Source organism: Stegodyphus dumicola, chromosome 7 (genome assembly GCF_044657685.1).
Source record: "Stegodyphus dumicola isolate Sdum_Otavi_A_Nest chromosome 7, ASM4465768v1".
NCBI lineage: Eukaryota > Metazoa > Arthropoda > Arachnida > Araneae > Eresidae > Stegodyphus > Stegodyphus dumicola.
In genome coordinates, this window is record NC_140774.1 from 49,031,342 (window position 1) to 49,047,506 (window position 16,165).

At 32.0% G+C, this 16,165-nt stretch overlaps 1 protein-coding gene across 1 annotated transcript in view; it reads left to right on the forward strand.

Annotated features, from left to right (window-relative positions):
* The first annotated feature begins 3,081 nt into the window (after positions 1-3,081).
* LOC118201705 (uncharacterized) overlaps positions 3,082-16,165 on the forward strand; it is a 62,727-nt gene continuing 49,643 nt past the window's right edge. Inside the window, exon 1 of the mRNA XM_035373850.2 lies at positions 3,082-3,846. Coding sequence (XP_035229741.2) covers positions 3,210-3,846 — 637 coding nt within the window. The 5' untranslated portion in view covers positions 3,082-3,209. The remainder of the gene's footprint in view (positions 3,847-16,165) is intronic.

Here is a 16,165-nt window from a genome sequence, read left to right on the forward strand (position 1 = left end):
AGATTTCTATATATACTTAAATAGATAGAATTATGTTTAAGAAGTTTATTTAAAAGAAGAAATGAACCTTGTGAACAGAAAAATTTTCATTATCGGATAACATGAAACTTTCATCATCTTCTCTTTCCTTGTATCTCCAGACACATCATCGAATTCTGTTTCATCTTCATCATTGTTACTCTTATCCATAAATAAATTATCATCATCCGTTCCACCTTTCACCAACACCAAACGCTCTTGTTGCAGCACGATTTCCATTTTCTTTCGCAAAACGAATGGCTTTGCATTTGAAACTAGCACTGTGTTTCTTTCTTTTCGCGGAAGCCATATTTACTACTAAAAGAAATATTACATCAATTGTATTTCAGCTAAAGCAAATGCGGTTTAAACTTAAATCATTTTCGATTATCAATTAAATAGCGGCTTCAAATGACTATAGAAAGAGAAAACATCTAATTCCTTATTCTACGAGTTCATTAGCTTCATTAGAATTATTATGGAAATGCATTATTTCTCCAAATTATATCCCCTTTTCTCGAAACCCTACAATCGCATTCTTTTGGACACTTGCATCGAACACAATCCATCCTTTTTGCAGAAATATTTACTCCGTCAAGCATTTAACACGTACACACATTGTTCCCCCTTTATCGCTAAATAACAGCATTGCACTTATATCTTTTACTTTTCTTCGTGAAGAATTCTGTGCGCGTTATACGGTGAATATACCTGAAAATTAAAAAAAAATATATAGTTTGAAATTACAGATGCTCGTTATACGCCGGAAAATGTGGTATTAAAGCTTGTGAAAGTTTCTAATAGTATTGCTTTTGCAGTTTTTTGGAATCCCTTGATTTTAGGGATTGTTGGAGTAGTAGATCTTACAGTACCAGGATGTCGAAGAATATTCATGCTAAAATCTGATATGCTGAAATGTACGACATGGATATATTGAAATGTACGAATGACTTATGATATGTGAACAAATTGTGGGCGTTTCTAAATATATAGGATTAGGATTCGGGAACTTTTATCAGTATTGAAAAAAGATCCATTTCGAATATTTTAAGATATCAGAAGAAAATTTACCTTATCATTGCGTTGTGCCGTCTGGAGTTTTTCACACCCTTGAAGAAAGTCTTATTATTTTCATTAATGCGAATTTTGGTCTGTCGCAAAATAGAAATTGTAGAAACTATACCGAAATTTTTTGCTGCAAGTCTCACGCGCAGGATATCCAAAGAAAAAAATAATGCAACAATTTTTAACGTTGTGTTGATTTAATGCTTGTATCATAACAGTTCTGCCTCTTGTTTACCATTCTGTATCTATTGAAATTTTAAAGGTTTTACTTCTTGGTATAACTGTTCAGCTTAAAGTTGTTTAAAGTGTTAAACTGAAATTTGAATGAAAACAGGCATTTTACATTCTATCAGCATTAATTTTTGACTCCCTTCAGACTTTTTGAACTGGTATCCAAATAACAAGAAAAGAATAATTTTCCTAATATTTGTTGACATTATTTTAAACCATCCGTTTCCTTTTCACTTCTGAAACAAAACTTGATAAAATTTATGCCATTCTAAAGGTCCCAGCTCTAATTTTAAAGGTCCTCATTTTTGATAACTAAGAAGTGAAATAAGTATACAAAAGACAAAACAGTGTTCACTGCAGCTAAACTGCTGCCAAATGTTGCCATTGGAAAGGGTGTAAAATCTTTAATTTTATTAGCTTTAAAACTAAAATCTTCTTAATGAATTAAAAGGTTGAAAAGCAAGAAATAAGCCTCTTAGTTATAGCTTTATTTTGTTTTCAATACTTCCAATTTATAAACTAATTTATTATATATTTAATTCATAAATTTTATAATATCCCTGACAGGTGATTTAAGAAATTATTTTGCATCAGTATAATTAATGTAATATGTTCCTCTTACCATATTTCGCGTAATTTGATACAGAAATTGTTTCCGTTTAACCTAACAATGAGTTCTTTAACCCACTGAGTTCGAGAAGCAAATCGCGGTCGTCATTCATTGTATTGCAACAACCTGAGTGGCTAATGAGGGATGACATTAAGAGTAACTTCAGTCTTTTACTTTTACTCGAATTTAAACTGTCGACGGCCACATGAATGTTGCTCTAGAAGTTGGGAAACACGTATTTACGTATTCACTTATTTTTTTATCCCACACTGAATATGAGTTAGGAAAAGTGCTGGATGTTGGTACTAAACTTTCGTTTTTGTATTTGAAAAATGATAAATTATTATACAGTATTTTAAATTACTCATATGGACAAAAAAATGTTTTAATTCATATACAATTTTAAATTAATATGAATTTAAAACTGTAACATTCAGGGGATTCAGAAACAAATTTGAATTCATATAACTTTAAAATTGTATGATTCCTAAAACTAAGAAGCAAATTGAAATTCATGTGAAATATTACAAAAATATTTCAGCCCATTTTCTTTCTTTCTTTCTTTCTTTTTTTTTTTAAATATTTCTGCTAACTATTACTAAAATTAGAACTAAACGATAATAACGTTTTCGCGTGAGGCAAATAGATTATACACGGAGGTTGAATAATTATTTGCACGGGTGAAATATGTGAAACGTTAATTCTGATCAAAGTCACAAACTAAAAAAAATGCTAGTCTTTGCGTTATATCTTCAAGAATTATAGATTAAATTTGTAATGATTTAGTAGACTCTCTTTAATTAAGATACTCTTGTCAAAGGAAAGGTCAAGTTCATTTCGTGTTAACGTAACGCTTCAATTTTTTGATGGCCATCCCGCCACCTGTCTGCGTGAGTAAAAACCTTATTTCATAAAGGCCTGCTAATTTCCGACATTGTGTGTAAAAGTAACGCAAGTTGTAAAAAGGATATCCCCATTTCACTCCAGCCTTTCACATTTACGTAAACGAGAACAATTGCCCCCGCTGAGTCGGCGGTTTGCTTAAACAGCCTCCCTTTTACTCGCAACTTGTTAAACGGAAACTCTCCGTTATTATCGTGAAAGCTGATGAAAAAAATGAAAACAATTTTCTTCCTTTGCAGCGAGCGACCTTTCGGCGAAATTTAAGTTGAATACGAACCGCAGTGGACTCTGTTGTTTGGTTGATGTGGGTTGCCGGGGCAACGGGGCGACGCTGGCTTCCACTGTCCAGCTGCACGCGGAGATCGACCGTCATTCCGGACAGATGTCGAAGCGGCGCTCGCGGGCCTCGGGCGCCATGGTCTCCTACGCGGAAGTGAAGAATTACCTTTCTCAGAGGGAGATCCCTCAACTCTTTGAAAGCCTTATGGCTGGACTCATGTACCACCGGCCAGAGAACCACATCGGATATCTCCAGACTTGCCTGGACGAGGTGAGGTCCGGCAGCGAGACTAGAGTGCAGTGGAGCACTTTCGTCAACGCCAAAAAGAGAAAATCTAAAGATATATTGCCGCCACTTACCCCTAAAAAGCAGGATTCCTTCTCATCCTGGTCTGATAATTCCCGCCAGAGTACTCCCTTGCCACCCATCAGCGCAAAAGCCAGAACTCCACCAGAGTCCAAGAATACATACATCCTGTACCACAACCCGCCGCCGGTCCTCGCCAAGCCTCAGGTACCCGTCCTATTTGTGTTGGGAGGTCCCGGAGCCAAGACAGACGAGCTATGCGAACAGGTTGTAGCGCGCCTTAGAGGTTTGGTCCACATCTCGATCTGTTCCATGCTGAAGACGCGGATGACAATCGAAGGCTTTCACAGGCTGACCTCTGTCCCTGCCTGCGCTGTCGTTGATTCCGTTTTGCAAGCTATGTCCATGGTGAAAAGCGCCGGAGCACTCCTAGGTACGTAAGTGTTTAAGTTGTTTACTTGATTATGTATTGTCAGTTTTGAAAACATCATCGGTTGTAAATCAGCGGAAAATATTTTATCTCTGAATCGAGATGAATTTTAACTTATCCCTCGCAATTCGACACTCAGTTAAAATTAATTTAATTATTAGAGATAAAAACGATATAAGCGATATTTTCTCCTAACTATGGATTCTGTAAGAAACTATTAGTAAATGTAAAACCTAGTAATTTTGGGTCTGCATATGTAATATAGGGCATTAGAAACATCCTCCATTAATTACACTAATGTTGCAGTTATTCATAGAATATTAAACGGATACAATATTAATAAAATGTACTAAAAATTTTATCGGCTCGATGGATTGTTAAAATCAAAATAAGCCGAAGGTGATCTCAGAGCCTTTGATCACTGGTGATCTCAGAGCCTTTGTTCACTGGTGACCTACGGATTGACTGTCAGCGATGAGGGTCGAAACGCGAAGTTTAAATAAGTGATTAAAATGTCAGTGCTAGTTGATGATGTTCTATAATATGACAGTGGGTAGATCATCAACATTGATCAGTTAGAAAGCCAATTTATTTAGATTCTGTAGCAACATCTGCAACGAGTGTTACTTTATATCATGAGTATCACAAAAAAAATAATAATATTAGTAATTTGTTATAAATGTTTTCAAAGTTTGTTCACTATCTTTCATTAGCACACTGTATCCTACTTCCAAATAAAATCGAACAAGAATGATTAAATTTGGTAGTTATAAGTAGTAACATACACACTTCATTCCTCATAATATTTTACTTCTTCAAACAGTATTACGTTTTTTAATAGTTTCATACTTTTTTCTTTCTACCTATTCGTTCTCACCCCCCCCCCAATAAAAATCGAAAAATTGCACATAAAAACGAGTTTTTAAAATTTAATTCTTTCTGGCTTGCTATTTAATTTGATAACACTGTAAAAATTTTTTAATTTTTGTGTTAGCCATATCATTTCTTAGGAAGACAAACGTAATATTTTTATGATTTTTTTGGCATATAAAATTTCTTTATATTTCTTAATTTTTTTAAGAACTTCTTTTTTGAGCTTCTTCTTTGCTATCTGAAGTGAACAGATTGCAATTATTCGGCTACCACTCTGCGAATTTTGTCCTTTCTTTTTCATCCCCCTCGATTACAATACTACACTAATTATCACTTTTGGAGACAGTATTAGTTTCAAAATCATAGAAAATGCATTATCTCAGCGTCGAGACCAATTCTAATTCTTTAGTTAAGCTATTTGCCCAACGGCTCTCATCTTTCCAGCTGTCAGTTTCCAAAAGCTCAGTTCATAACACTATTAAACCACCAACGGCCAAGAGATAATATCGCTGCACACTGGTAATTCGGCCGCGGTTCTGAATAATGAATTGGGTACATGGCAGAGAGAGTGATTCCATAAAGGTTTCATGGTTTTCTCTATATGTAACACAAATTAGGTTGTGTAATTGATTAAAAAAGCAACTCGATTCCTATCTGCTTCTAACGCAAATGAGAAAGAGCCTTATTTTTCTTAGGAAGATCTTCGAGAAGCCATCTTTAGCTAAACTGATTTCAAATGCTTTGATGGAATAAATAAGCTGTTGAATCATTTTTTCTTAATAAGAAACGTACTGCATTGAATCAGGAATCTGAATATTATTAGTTAGATTTAATAACTAATTGAATGGTAATGCAAAACAGCAGGACAGAATCCTTCCTACTTTTGATAGTAATTATTAAATTTTTATATCACAGTTTTATTGGTTGAAGTTTTCTTTTATAGAACAAACATTGATGAACTGTTGTCGTTTATATCGCAGTAAGGGAATGTTACTACCGAAATTAAACATCTGTATTTGCACTTGCATTTTTTAATATATATTTCTTTTTACAGATTTTATATATGCAATACGTTGTTTTCATTTATGTAATAAAATCAGTCATTCAAAAACAATCATGTCATTTTGCAAGAAGCGCGTCAATGTTATGTTTTATGTAGTATAAATATTGCTATTATATTTAGAAATTCTAAAAAAAAGCATATCGTATGTTTTCAGTAATATATGTAGAGTAACGGAAAAAAAAAGACGTGTTCGTAGTTTCAAAGCTTTCTATATCCCTTCTCTGTTCACTCGTTTACACCAACTTTAGGAAGCCAACAGGATGATTGAACTGAGAAAAAACTTTTTAAAAAATGGATGCCAAGACTTAACTCTGTATCGGGAATTATAAACATATACTGCTATGCTGCTTCTAAAATTTTTGTAATTTTGTTATTGGATTGTATATGTTAAGTAGAAAGAAAATAAGTCTATAATAAAACTGAAAAGATAAAAACATAAAAAAGGGAAGAATTAGTACGAATGAGTGTAAAAGCAGACAGGTAAACTGCGAGCTCAGGGAAAGGGTAAAAAAAGACTTTCAACAAATACTTTTGGGTGACCGTTAAAATTTGAAACCTTTCAGTTTTTTTTTTTTTTTTTTTTTTTTTTTTTTTTAATGCGAAAGAAACACGTAAATGACTTGCCTTACTCAGACGGGACTAGTGAAATAGCATAGTATAACCTATTTCTATTGTGTATAGCAATAATATATGGTTTCAAACTAGTGGCCTTTTGATGGCATGCGGCCCCGAAGCAATTTTTCGCGGCCTGTGAATACATTTCAAGTATTTATTTGTTGGAAAGAGTTCAAGATTTTAGTTATTTAATTTCCAAGGTTACATAATTTTCATTACCATTAAAAACTAACATGATTAATACAAAAGAAGATCTACAAATGGAGCTAATTATTTTACGTTGCGATGTAAATCTTATTTGAAAGGAATCTATAATAAATGATTTGACAGATTTTATTAACGTTGTTTGTATTTGTCAAAAAATAAATACGCTCAGTTACAAATTTCTGCACTAAGAACATTTATATAAGATAATATTAAATGTATATTATCTCTTTACATTTATACAGCCTTTTTTTTTTTTTTTTTTTTTTTTTTTCTCAGTTGAAATTTAATAAGAAACGGATTCGAGTGATCGATGTGCATCTACAATCCGTGATGAACACAATTTCGAGTAATTTCTCTCCAAGCCTACAAACTTCATGAAAATTGAAACGCTTCAAAGGCCAAGCTGTAGTAAAAAAGTTTATAATTATTTATGTACAAACCTACTTATTTTTATATATACTTCGAAGAAAAATCTAATAAGACACTAGATTGTCATTACTTATTACCAAGTTTTATTCCACTTGGAAAATTTTCGTAATTTTCGTATGTTTAATTAAATTAAAGTTAATTAATGATTAATTAGACGTGTTTATAACTATTCTTAAATGGCACTTTAACATACAAATTTTCAAGCTGACTTTTATCTCAAATCACATTTGAAATAAATATCAGTCTTGATTTTTGAAATAAAAGTCGGTCAGAAAATTTAATACTTAGCTGTCAACTTATTTTAATTACAGAATGTAACTAAATAAAATATCTTGCAGGTGCACTTTCGGATAGAAAAGAAATATAAATTTGAATTTTTTTCCCTTTACGATATTATTATTATTGTTGTTTATACTATGTGTTAAAAATTTAGTAAGGGACATTGAAAATTTATTAAAAATGTTTTTAAATTTTGTTAATAAAATTTCAGTTTGTTAAAATAAAAGTTCTGTGGCCTGTCAGCTGTTTTCAGATTGTGCATTCTGCCTGAACGCAATTTCGATTTGAGACCATTGGTATATTATTGTATTTTATTAATTAATTGCGCATTTCTTATTTGAAAGAAAAATAGTATAAAAAGAAAAAAATCATAATATCTGAAAGGTATATTACCTTCTGAAGAAAATTAAAAGCGTAAACATATAAAGAAATCTACAAGTTATACACTACTAAAAGTTTTTATCATAACCATTTTAAGTCCACCAGCGGCCGAGTGGTAAAATCCTTGAACACTGATAGTTCTGACTTAGATTTGGATTTAGGCGAACGGGCTGGCTGCAGGGGTGTTTTCGTGTTTTTTTCAAACGTACACGAACCAGTTTCCCTCAGAAAGTCCTCCACGAACTCATCCCTCCTCTTAGGCAGATAACCCTAGAATTCTTCGCCAAACCAAATATTTGGATACCGTAATAAACCAAACCAATTCCACCAAATATTATCGCCCTGTGTAATATTCAGAGAAATTATGTAATGAAGAATCTGCATGAATGTATGTATGTTTCTCGCATTATGATAAAACAGCGGTACCTAGAGCAATCAAAGTTTGAATAAAGTGCGCCTCCACCCGAACATGGACATCTGGAAACCCAAATTAGGAATTTGTTTTATTATCTATTTCATATTTTGTAAAGCATTTATGAGTTTTTGATGAAGAAACTCAACGATTTCAAAGTGAGCCATGGCAACACTGTAAGGGAAAAAAATTATCTTTAGCACGCGACACTGTGTATCGGAAATTCTAAAGCTATATTCTTTTTAAATTATTTTGTGCTGTTTCTGTGGAATTGAATTTTAAGGTTTAGGTGCGAAGAACATGATATTTAATAAATAAAGATAACACACAAAACGTTAAAGAAAAGCCCCTTAGTGCGTAATATAAAATCTGAAATCTTCAGATTATTTTTTTTAAGTTCTCATAATTGAAAAATTAGTTTTATAATAGATATGTGGTCCGAAAGAAGTATTTGCATAAGCAGAGACAAATTTCGCTTACATTAACGCTTAAAATCTCGTGCCATTGGCTGCACAACTCGAAATGCAAAATTTCCTTTTCTGTCAAAGTTGTTGCAAATCAACGATGCATGATATCTTTCATTTATCTTCCGTATTGCGTTACTGCGTTACTCATCACTACTCATATGGCGTTGCTAACTGCGTTACTCATCAGTGTAAGAAGCTAATCATTTAAAATTTATTTTATATGTACTTCTTATACCATTTTTCAACAAGTGTTATTTTATACCTGTAGCCTAAGAATAAAAATATTTTAATAATTATAACGAGCACTCTAAAACTTCTAATATTACTTTTTATGTATTCTACAGTTCGCATTTAAATAAAAATATAAAGATGACAAAGAAATTCTACATGTACATACAAATTAAACTCATTTAAACGTTAAAGTCTTTTTTAAATTTTATTCTAAGGGAAATGAAATTACTTGTGATATTACGTGTAATTTTTTCCACCCAAAATAAGTGCGGAAACAAAGCTTTGTGCTTTTAAATTTGTAACACTTTTTGAATTGAGCCTTTAGTTTTTTAGTTTTATTATGGTAAAGCTTTATTAAAGGTTAAAGGAGATATTATTTTTATTAAATAAAAGACAAAATATTTAAATATTTCTACGTTCTTTTTTAAAAGACTCCATGATTTCTCTTCAGATCCCTATCTATGATTTCTGTTCAGATCATTTATAGTAGCACGTAAAAGTTTTAAGAAAGTAGAAAAGAAGAAGTAGAAATAGTAAAGTTCGTAGAAGTTTAAAACTAGATTCTTTTTTCTAATTCACACATGATGCAAAAGTTAATAGTTTTCTCACAAAAAATGCGAATTTTTCGCAGAGTTTCACATTGGAATAGTATAAGTTTACATTAGCTTTCAGGTACAAAACTGAACACAGATAGCTACCATTTTTTAAAACCTCAAAAAATGATCTTGTTTTTAATTTCTATAAAATTCCATCCGACATAAATAGAACGTTGTTTCCAATCCTTCATTCATACGATCTTTTTTTTTTTTTTTTTTTTTTTTTTTCAGGTATTATAAAGTACACTGTTCAACACTGTTGTACGTTAATCATTTCAAAATCATTTCGTCTGACTTACGTTGGTAAATTTTCCAACAAGTGTTACATCACGCCACAAATGTCATAAGCAAAACTCATTTCTGGCAGCCTGTAAAAAAGTCCATTAAAAATTTTTCATAATTGTACTCACATTTGTCTGCATCCAAGTGAACTTTAATAGTTCAAGCGAAATTTTTAAGTTACGCGTTAATTACGTGCTTTTTTACATATTTTTTAAAATTTATTTAAATTGTTAGTATTAATTTCTTTATTTCTATTATTTTGATACTCATCTGTTTATATTTTTTAATGTTCTGAACACTGCAGAAATAAATGCCGGAGCGTACGAATTCCATTTTCAGTTGCATTTTAACTTGATTTAACGGTAAAAATATATATATATATATTTTAAAATTACGGAAAGAAATTATTTCATTTAACATAAACAAAGTATATGTATACGCAAATTTTAAACTTTTCCTTTAATTTTTATATTAATTCTTTGACTATGGGACGTTTTTAAATAACTTTTTAATAAATACGATGTGAATCATAATACTAATAATTTTCATACGGGCATTATACTAAGACCAAAAAAAAAAAAAAACAACTATAGATTAGCATTTGAAACAAAGGTCTGTTGTTTTTGATAGTGATTTGGCATAAGTCTCTTTTCTACCGAAGGCTAAATATTTTGCCTTCAGTTAGCTATCAATGGAATCATAGATAGAACTTTATTTAAAATTTACTCCAATCTAAGTTCTTCCCCCTAATTTGAAACTTTACCTTTGAGCGTTTCTCTTCATTTTCTTTCATGAGAAGCACTTAAAACAGCGTAATTAAAGAAAATATCAGTATCACATTTCTATGTTAGGTTTTTTGTACCTGTAGGAATAGACAATTTTCCGTCTGAAAAATATCAATATTCTAAACTAGTGGCGTATTTCGTACTTCAAATTACAGGCTTTTGCAGATCTCAAGTATTAACTAAAAACGTAACTGCAATTTTTAATTTTTTTAAAAATTTATTTATATTTTGCAGTTTTAGTTCAAAGGGGCTTTGTCCCTGAAGGACTATTGTTATCGTTTTGCGATTTTGCGTTCGTTCACTATAAATGTCCGTTTCACTTTTCAAACTGTTGCCACCAAATGTCAGAGTTCTGCATTATATTTGAAAAAATTAAATAATGAAAAATCTGCATAAATATATGCGTTGTGATAAAACAACGATACGTAGAGCCATCGAATTTTGAATGACGTAATCCTCCTCCGAATATGGGCATGTGGAAGCAAAAATTTGAATTTGGAATTTGTTTCCTTATCAATTTCATAGTTTGTAAAACTTTAACGAATTTTTTATTAACAAACTCAAAGATTTCAAAGCGAGCAATGGCAACGTTGTACAGAAAAACCATTTTTATCTCCAGCGCTTAAAAATACGCATTGGAAATTATAAAATTAGGCTCATTTTAAAACTATTTTGCGATATTGCTGTTGAACTGAATTTTATGGTTTAAGTGAGAAGAATGAGATATTTAATAAATAAATGTAACAAACAAAATGTTAAAAAACGCCCCTTTGGACGTAATTTAAAATCTGAAACTTTTCAGATATTTTTTTTTTTTTGTTGTTGTTTTTTTGTTATTTTTTGTATTTATTTTACTTGTTTTAATTTTTATTTTTTTATTTATATCTAGAAAAAGTGTTATTGATTTCAGTTAACGATAAAATCTTGTCCATTGCAAATAGAGATAGGAATTTCCAAAACACGTTTTAACTAGTCGATGAAGCACAAAATCTTTCATTTATTTCCTATACTCTAAAGAAGCATTGCTCCTCAGTATGGAAAAAAAAAATCTGATGTGTACACCACATGACTTCTTTGTACGGAATATTAAATTATACACAATTTTCCTGCATTTCATTTAAACATATCGAATTAACAGTTAACGAATTTTGAATTAAATCTACTTCGTTGACAGTGCATAAAGCACAATAGAATAAATGCACTCTTTAAAGTTCTCTTTATTTATTTGCCATAGCGATACTATAAATCTAATAAATCTAAAACGATATATAAAAGAAATTAAACAAATTAAAAAGAAACAGTGTTTTGCAGACGATTCAGCGCCGCTTACCTAATGCGCATGCGCTACTAATTAATTCAGGTTTCACTTCCCGGCAAGGCACAAATAAAAATTCGAAACACTTTCATTAAAATTTGAAAGATGTAGAAAAACATAAAACACCAAGTACAGTTAAAACAATTTTTGAAATTAAAGTTACAGTTTCTACACAAAAACAAGCTAATAAATTAAATGAAAATTTCAGAATGAATTAAGCGTGATTTAATTCGCAATAATAAAAGAAGACGTTATTTTGTTGTTGCGAAGCTTAGTTTCTCTAGATAAGACACAAATCGACTATTCTGCTAAGTTTCAAATGTAAAGAAACATGGCTGCTATGTTAATCAAAAGTTAGGCTTAACCGCAATTAAAAAAACATTTAAATTATTCATAATTCCACAATTATTGCATGCAAGTTAACTAAGGCATAAAAATTCTAACCAGAACAACATAATTCAATCACTTTCAAAGCAAAAAATGCACAATTTATAAACATAAAAGAATAAAGAAAGAGCTCACTGAGCCGAGTAACAGAGTGGATACATATATATATATTTATATACTTTTGGTGCGGCCGATTGCAACCAAAATGGGAGGTGCACATCTACAGGTTATAGCAGCCCTATATACAAAATTTCAACGTTATGAGGCTACTCGTTTTTGAGTTATGCGAGATACGTTCGTACCTATAGACGCTACGAAAAAAATCTCTTGAGAATTCATTTTAAATCAGTTTTATAAATTTTTTGGGGAAAAAGAGTCCTTTATTCTGCCCTTAGGTACAGATGTTACGCAAAAACATCGTTAAATTGCATTCGATAGCGGTCAAACTGGATATTTTCGTTGAAATATGATACCCGAAATTTTTCGCCATTACAGTACTTCCTTTTTACTTCGTACAAGGCAGTAACTAATCAATTAAAATGTTATTTTATCTGTATTTATTAATAATATTTTGTCACAAGTGTTATTTTATACACTAAGCATAACAAAGACGATAGAAAGTACTCGTAATACATCGATAGTTCTAAATAGACTTTATTACTATGGATACAAAACTTCCGGTATCTCTGCCTATCACTCTACCACCCTTTGCGAAATTACCGAAAAGGGCTCTATACCATCAGCATGCCAAATTTCTAATGATGCCTCGCAGAGACCGCCCTAAAGAACGGATAGTCCCCTTTCTACTATCGTAATGGATCCCTGGCAGTACTTGCTTCATTTTGTCGATGAAATATAGTCATATGCATTGTTATTGGATGAGCATGGCAGATGCTTAATAATCTTAGGCGATTATATTGACAGACAATAAGCGTTTTTGTTTGTAATAGCAAAGTATTTTTGAAAGTATCAATGTGTTTTTGATAGTTTCGAAACGATAGTTTTGTGTTGACAAAAGGGCTTTTAATCCAACTTTTACAAAACACTTTTCTAGTAGCTTATAATATATACATTTCAAAATTCCCATTTCTTCTGTTCCCTATTGTTTTGCATACAAAATAAAATCGAAGGGAGTAATAAAATTCTATAGTAACATGCAGATTGCAATATACTATAACATATACTAACCTTTTGCTCAAACGCTGGAATATTCTCTTAATATTTTCATATTTTATAACATTCTGCGTTCCAAAGCAAAAAGTAGAAACAAGCGCCAGTTTTTTTATTTAAAACTGAAATGCTTTTAGAGTTGAGCTTTATTCAACAAAGCAAGATTTAGATTAGGAACAGCAGCAAACTATGTGCTGGATTTTTTTGGAATATTTTTTAATTGTTTATTGTTTAGTTTCTTAAAATTCATCACGTGATTGTTTGTTTCATGTGTTAGACTCTAAATCTTTCAGTCTACTAAGAAACTCCTCAACTACGCAATTTTTACGCATTCTAAAAATATTAATTCTGAATTATTTGTTTTTTAGACGCGACTTCATTTTTTCAACAACTAAATGCAGTAATTATTCGGTTGGCCTGTAAGTTCTGGCGTTTCATTTAAGTGAAAATATCGCATAAAAATGTGTTTTGGGAATGCGTTTTATGTTACTCGATAGAGAATTTTGTGCTGTACAATATAGTGTGCATAATTTTTTATGCTGATATAATTTTTGTTCTTTTCATGCCATTAAAATGAAGTGTCAGGTCGACAATAAAGTGCATTTTCGACACCTGCTTTTTGCGTTTAATCGAGGTGCCACAGACAGAAGCTGCTCGGGAGATTCGTAAAGTGTATGGCGAAGAAATGATGCCTCACAAAATGACTTAAAATTGTTTTAAGCTATTCAAAGACGGTGATTTCTACATCAAGGGATTCAACAGCTTGTTGAATGTTGGGAAGAAGTTGTAAAAATCAACGGAGAATACATTATTGATTGATTTGTTGTTCATTTCCTGTTTATGTTTGTGAAAACCGAAACTTAAAAAAAATGGACCATCCCATTATACACTGACGAGCCAAAACATTATGATCATCCAAACATTTTTCAGCGAATTCGTCTGGATGACGTGAAGGGCACATGATTAAATGGGAATAGTATTTAACTGATGCTGAAGATGGTAAGAAATCATTCTTACATTTAATTTTGCGAGTGATGGGAAAGGCTATCATTTAATTTTGAGACATTTGTTTGATGTGTTTTTGCTTACATTTAATTTTGCGAGTGATGGGAAAGGTGATCTAAGCGAATTTGACAGAGGTCAGATTGTAATGGCCCGAAGACTCAGAACGAGTATCTCCGAAACTGCACGAATGGCAGTTTGTTCACGATTTGCCGTTGTTAGTATTTATGCAATGTGGATAAAAGACGGTGAAACCAGTAGTAGACAGTGACTCAGCTGACAGCCCCATACAATGCAGGTCAATGTGCAAGTGTTCCGTAATGCGCAGTTCAGCAGACAGTGCTGGATATGGGACTTGCGCAGCAGACGTCCCACTCGTGTGCCTCTGTTGACCAACCATCATTGTCAGCTACGCCTAAAGTGGGCCCGGGAATATCGAGACTAGATCATGGATCTCATTTATCACGTCGATGGTCATGTCAGGGTACTCCGTCTTCCAGGTGAACAGTTTCTTTCTCCTGTATAGTAGATCATACACAGGCTGGTGGTGGTGGTATTATGCTTTGGGAGACGTTTTTATGAGCGGCTCTGGGACGCTTACTTGTAGTAAAACAGATCATGAAAGCTGCAGACTATCTGAACATAACCTGCGGATCAATTGCACCCTTATAAAATAAAAGGCATCTAATTAAATAAAAAGGCATCTGTCTTCCCCACAACAAAACGCTTCATGTTGTCACAAGGCTCGAATTGCGTTGGAGTGGCTCGAGAAGCATAATAATGAATTCCAATTGATGTCCTGGCCCTCTAACTCGCTGGATCTTAGCCCGATAAAGCACATTTAGGATGTCATGTAGTGGCAGCTCAGAGCTCAAACCCAACTTTATCGGAATATCTCGACTTCACATGACAGCTGCTTAAACATTTGGTACAACCTGTCTCAAGTCACCTACCAAGAACTTGTAGCATCCATGCCAAGGCGAGTTGCAGCTGTTTTGCAGGCCAAGGGTCGTGCAACGCGTTTTTTAGTAGGTGATCATAATGTTTTGGCTTATCAGTGCATATATATAGTTTACAAAATTATGTGCAAATTTTATATATATAATTTTCATACTTATTTTATGTAATAACTTTAATTTATATGTTAAAATATAATAAATTTTAACGTATAATTATACGCAATAAAACACTTTGTAGTTAAAACTAGAAGCGTAGCATTATTATTATTCCATTTCTGGCAAATTAAAGAAAATAAAACTGGAGCCATATTCCAAAAGTTTTGTTATTTTTGCAACAGTTGTAACAGCAAAAAAAGTGAAATTGTATGTATAAAAGCTAAAGGACGTTGATGCCCACTAATGTAGTTGCTTATATTTGACCTACTGGTTGAAGTTCGCTGGTAATAAACCCACAAGTTATCGCCAGGGGCCAGAGCAGTTGCATTAAACTCGTCTAGATTATTAAAATTAAATAAAAGGATATAGGAAATCATCAAAGTAGTTGGTTTCCAGTGTTCTATAACTGATTGCATTAAAAAAAAATAGAAGCTATAAAATAGGAGCTATAAAAATTAAAGCTGTAAGAAATAAGAAAAAAGGTTTCGTATTATTCTTAAAAGAATTATATATATTATTACTAACATATAAAACTAAACTTTTAGTGATGAATAAAATTAAAACTCAGCTTTGAAAAAAATTTATTTTATATGTTCCGGCGTTTCTTTATGAATTTAATATTTTGGAGGACAGCATATTTTTTACAAACTAAGCATCAAACTATTAAAGATTTGTATAATTATTTGAATAATATTAAAAAAGAAATATGTACA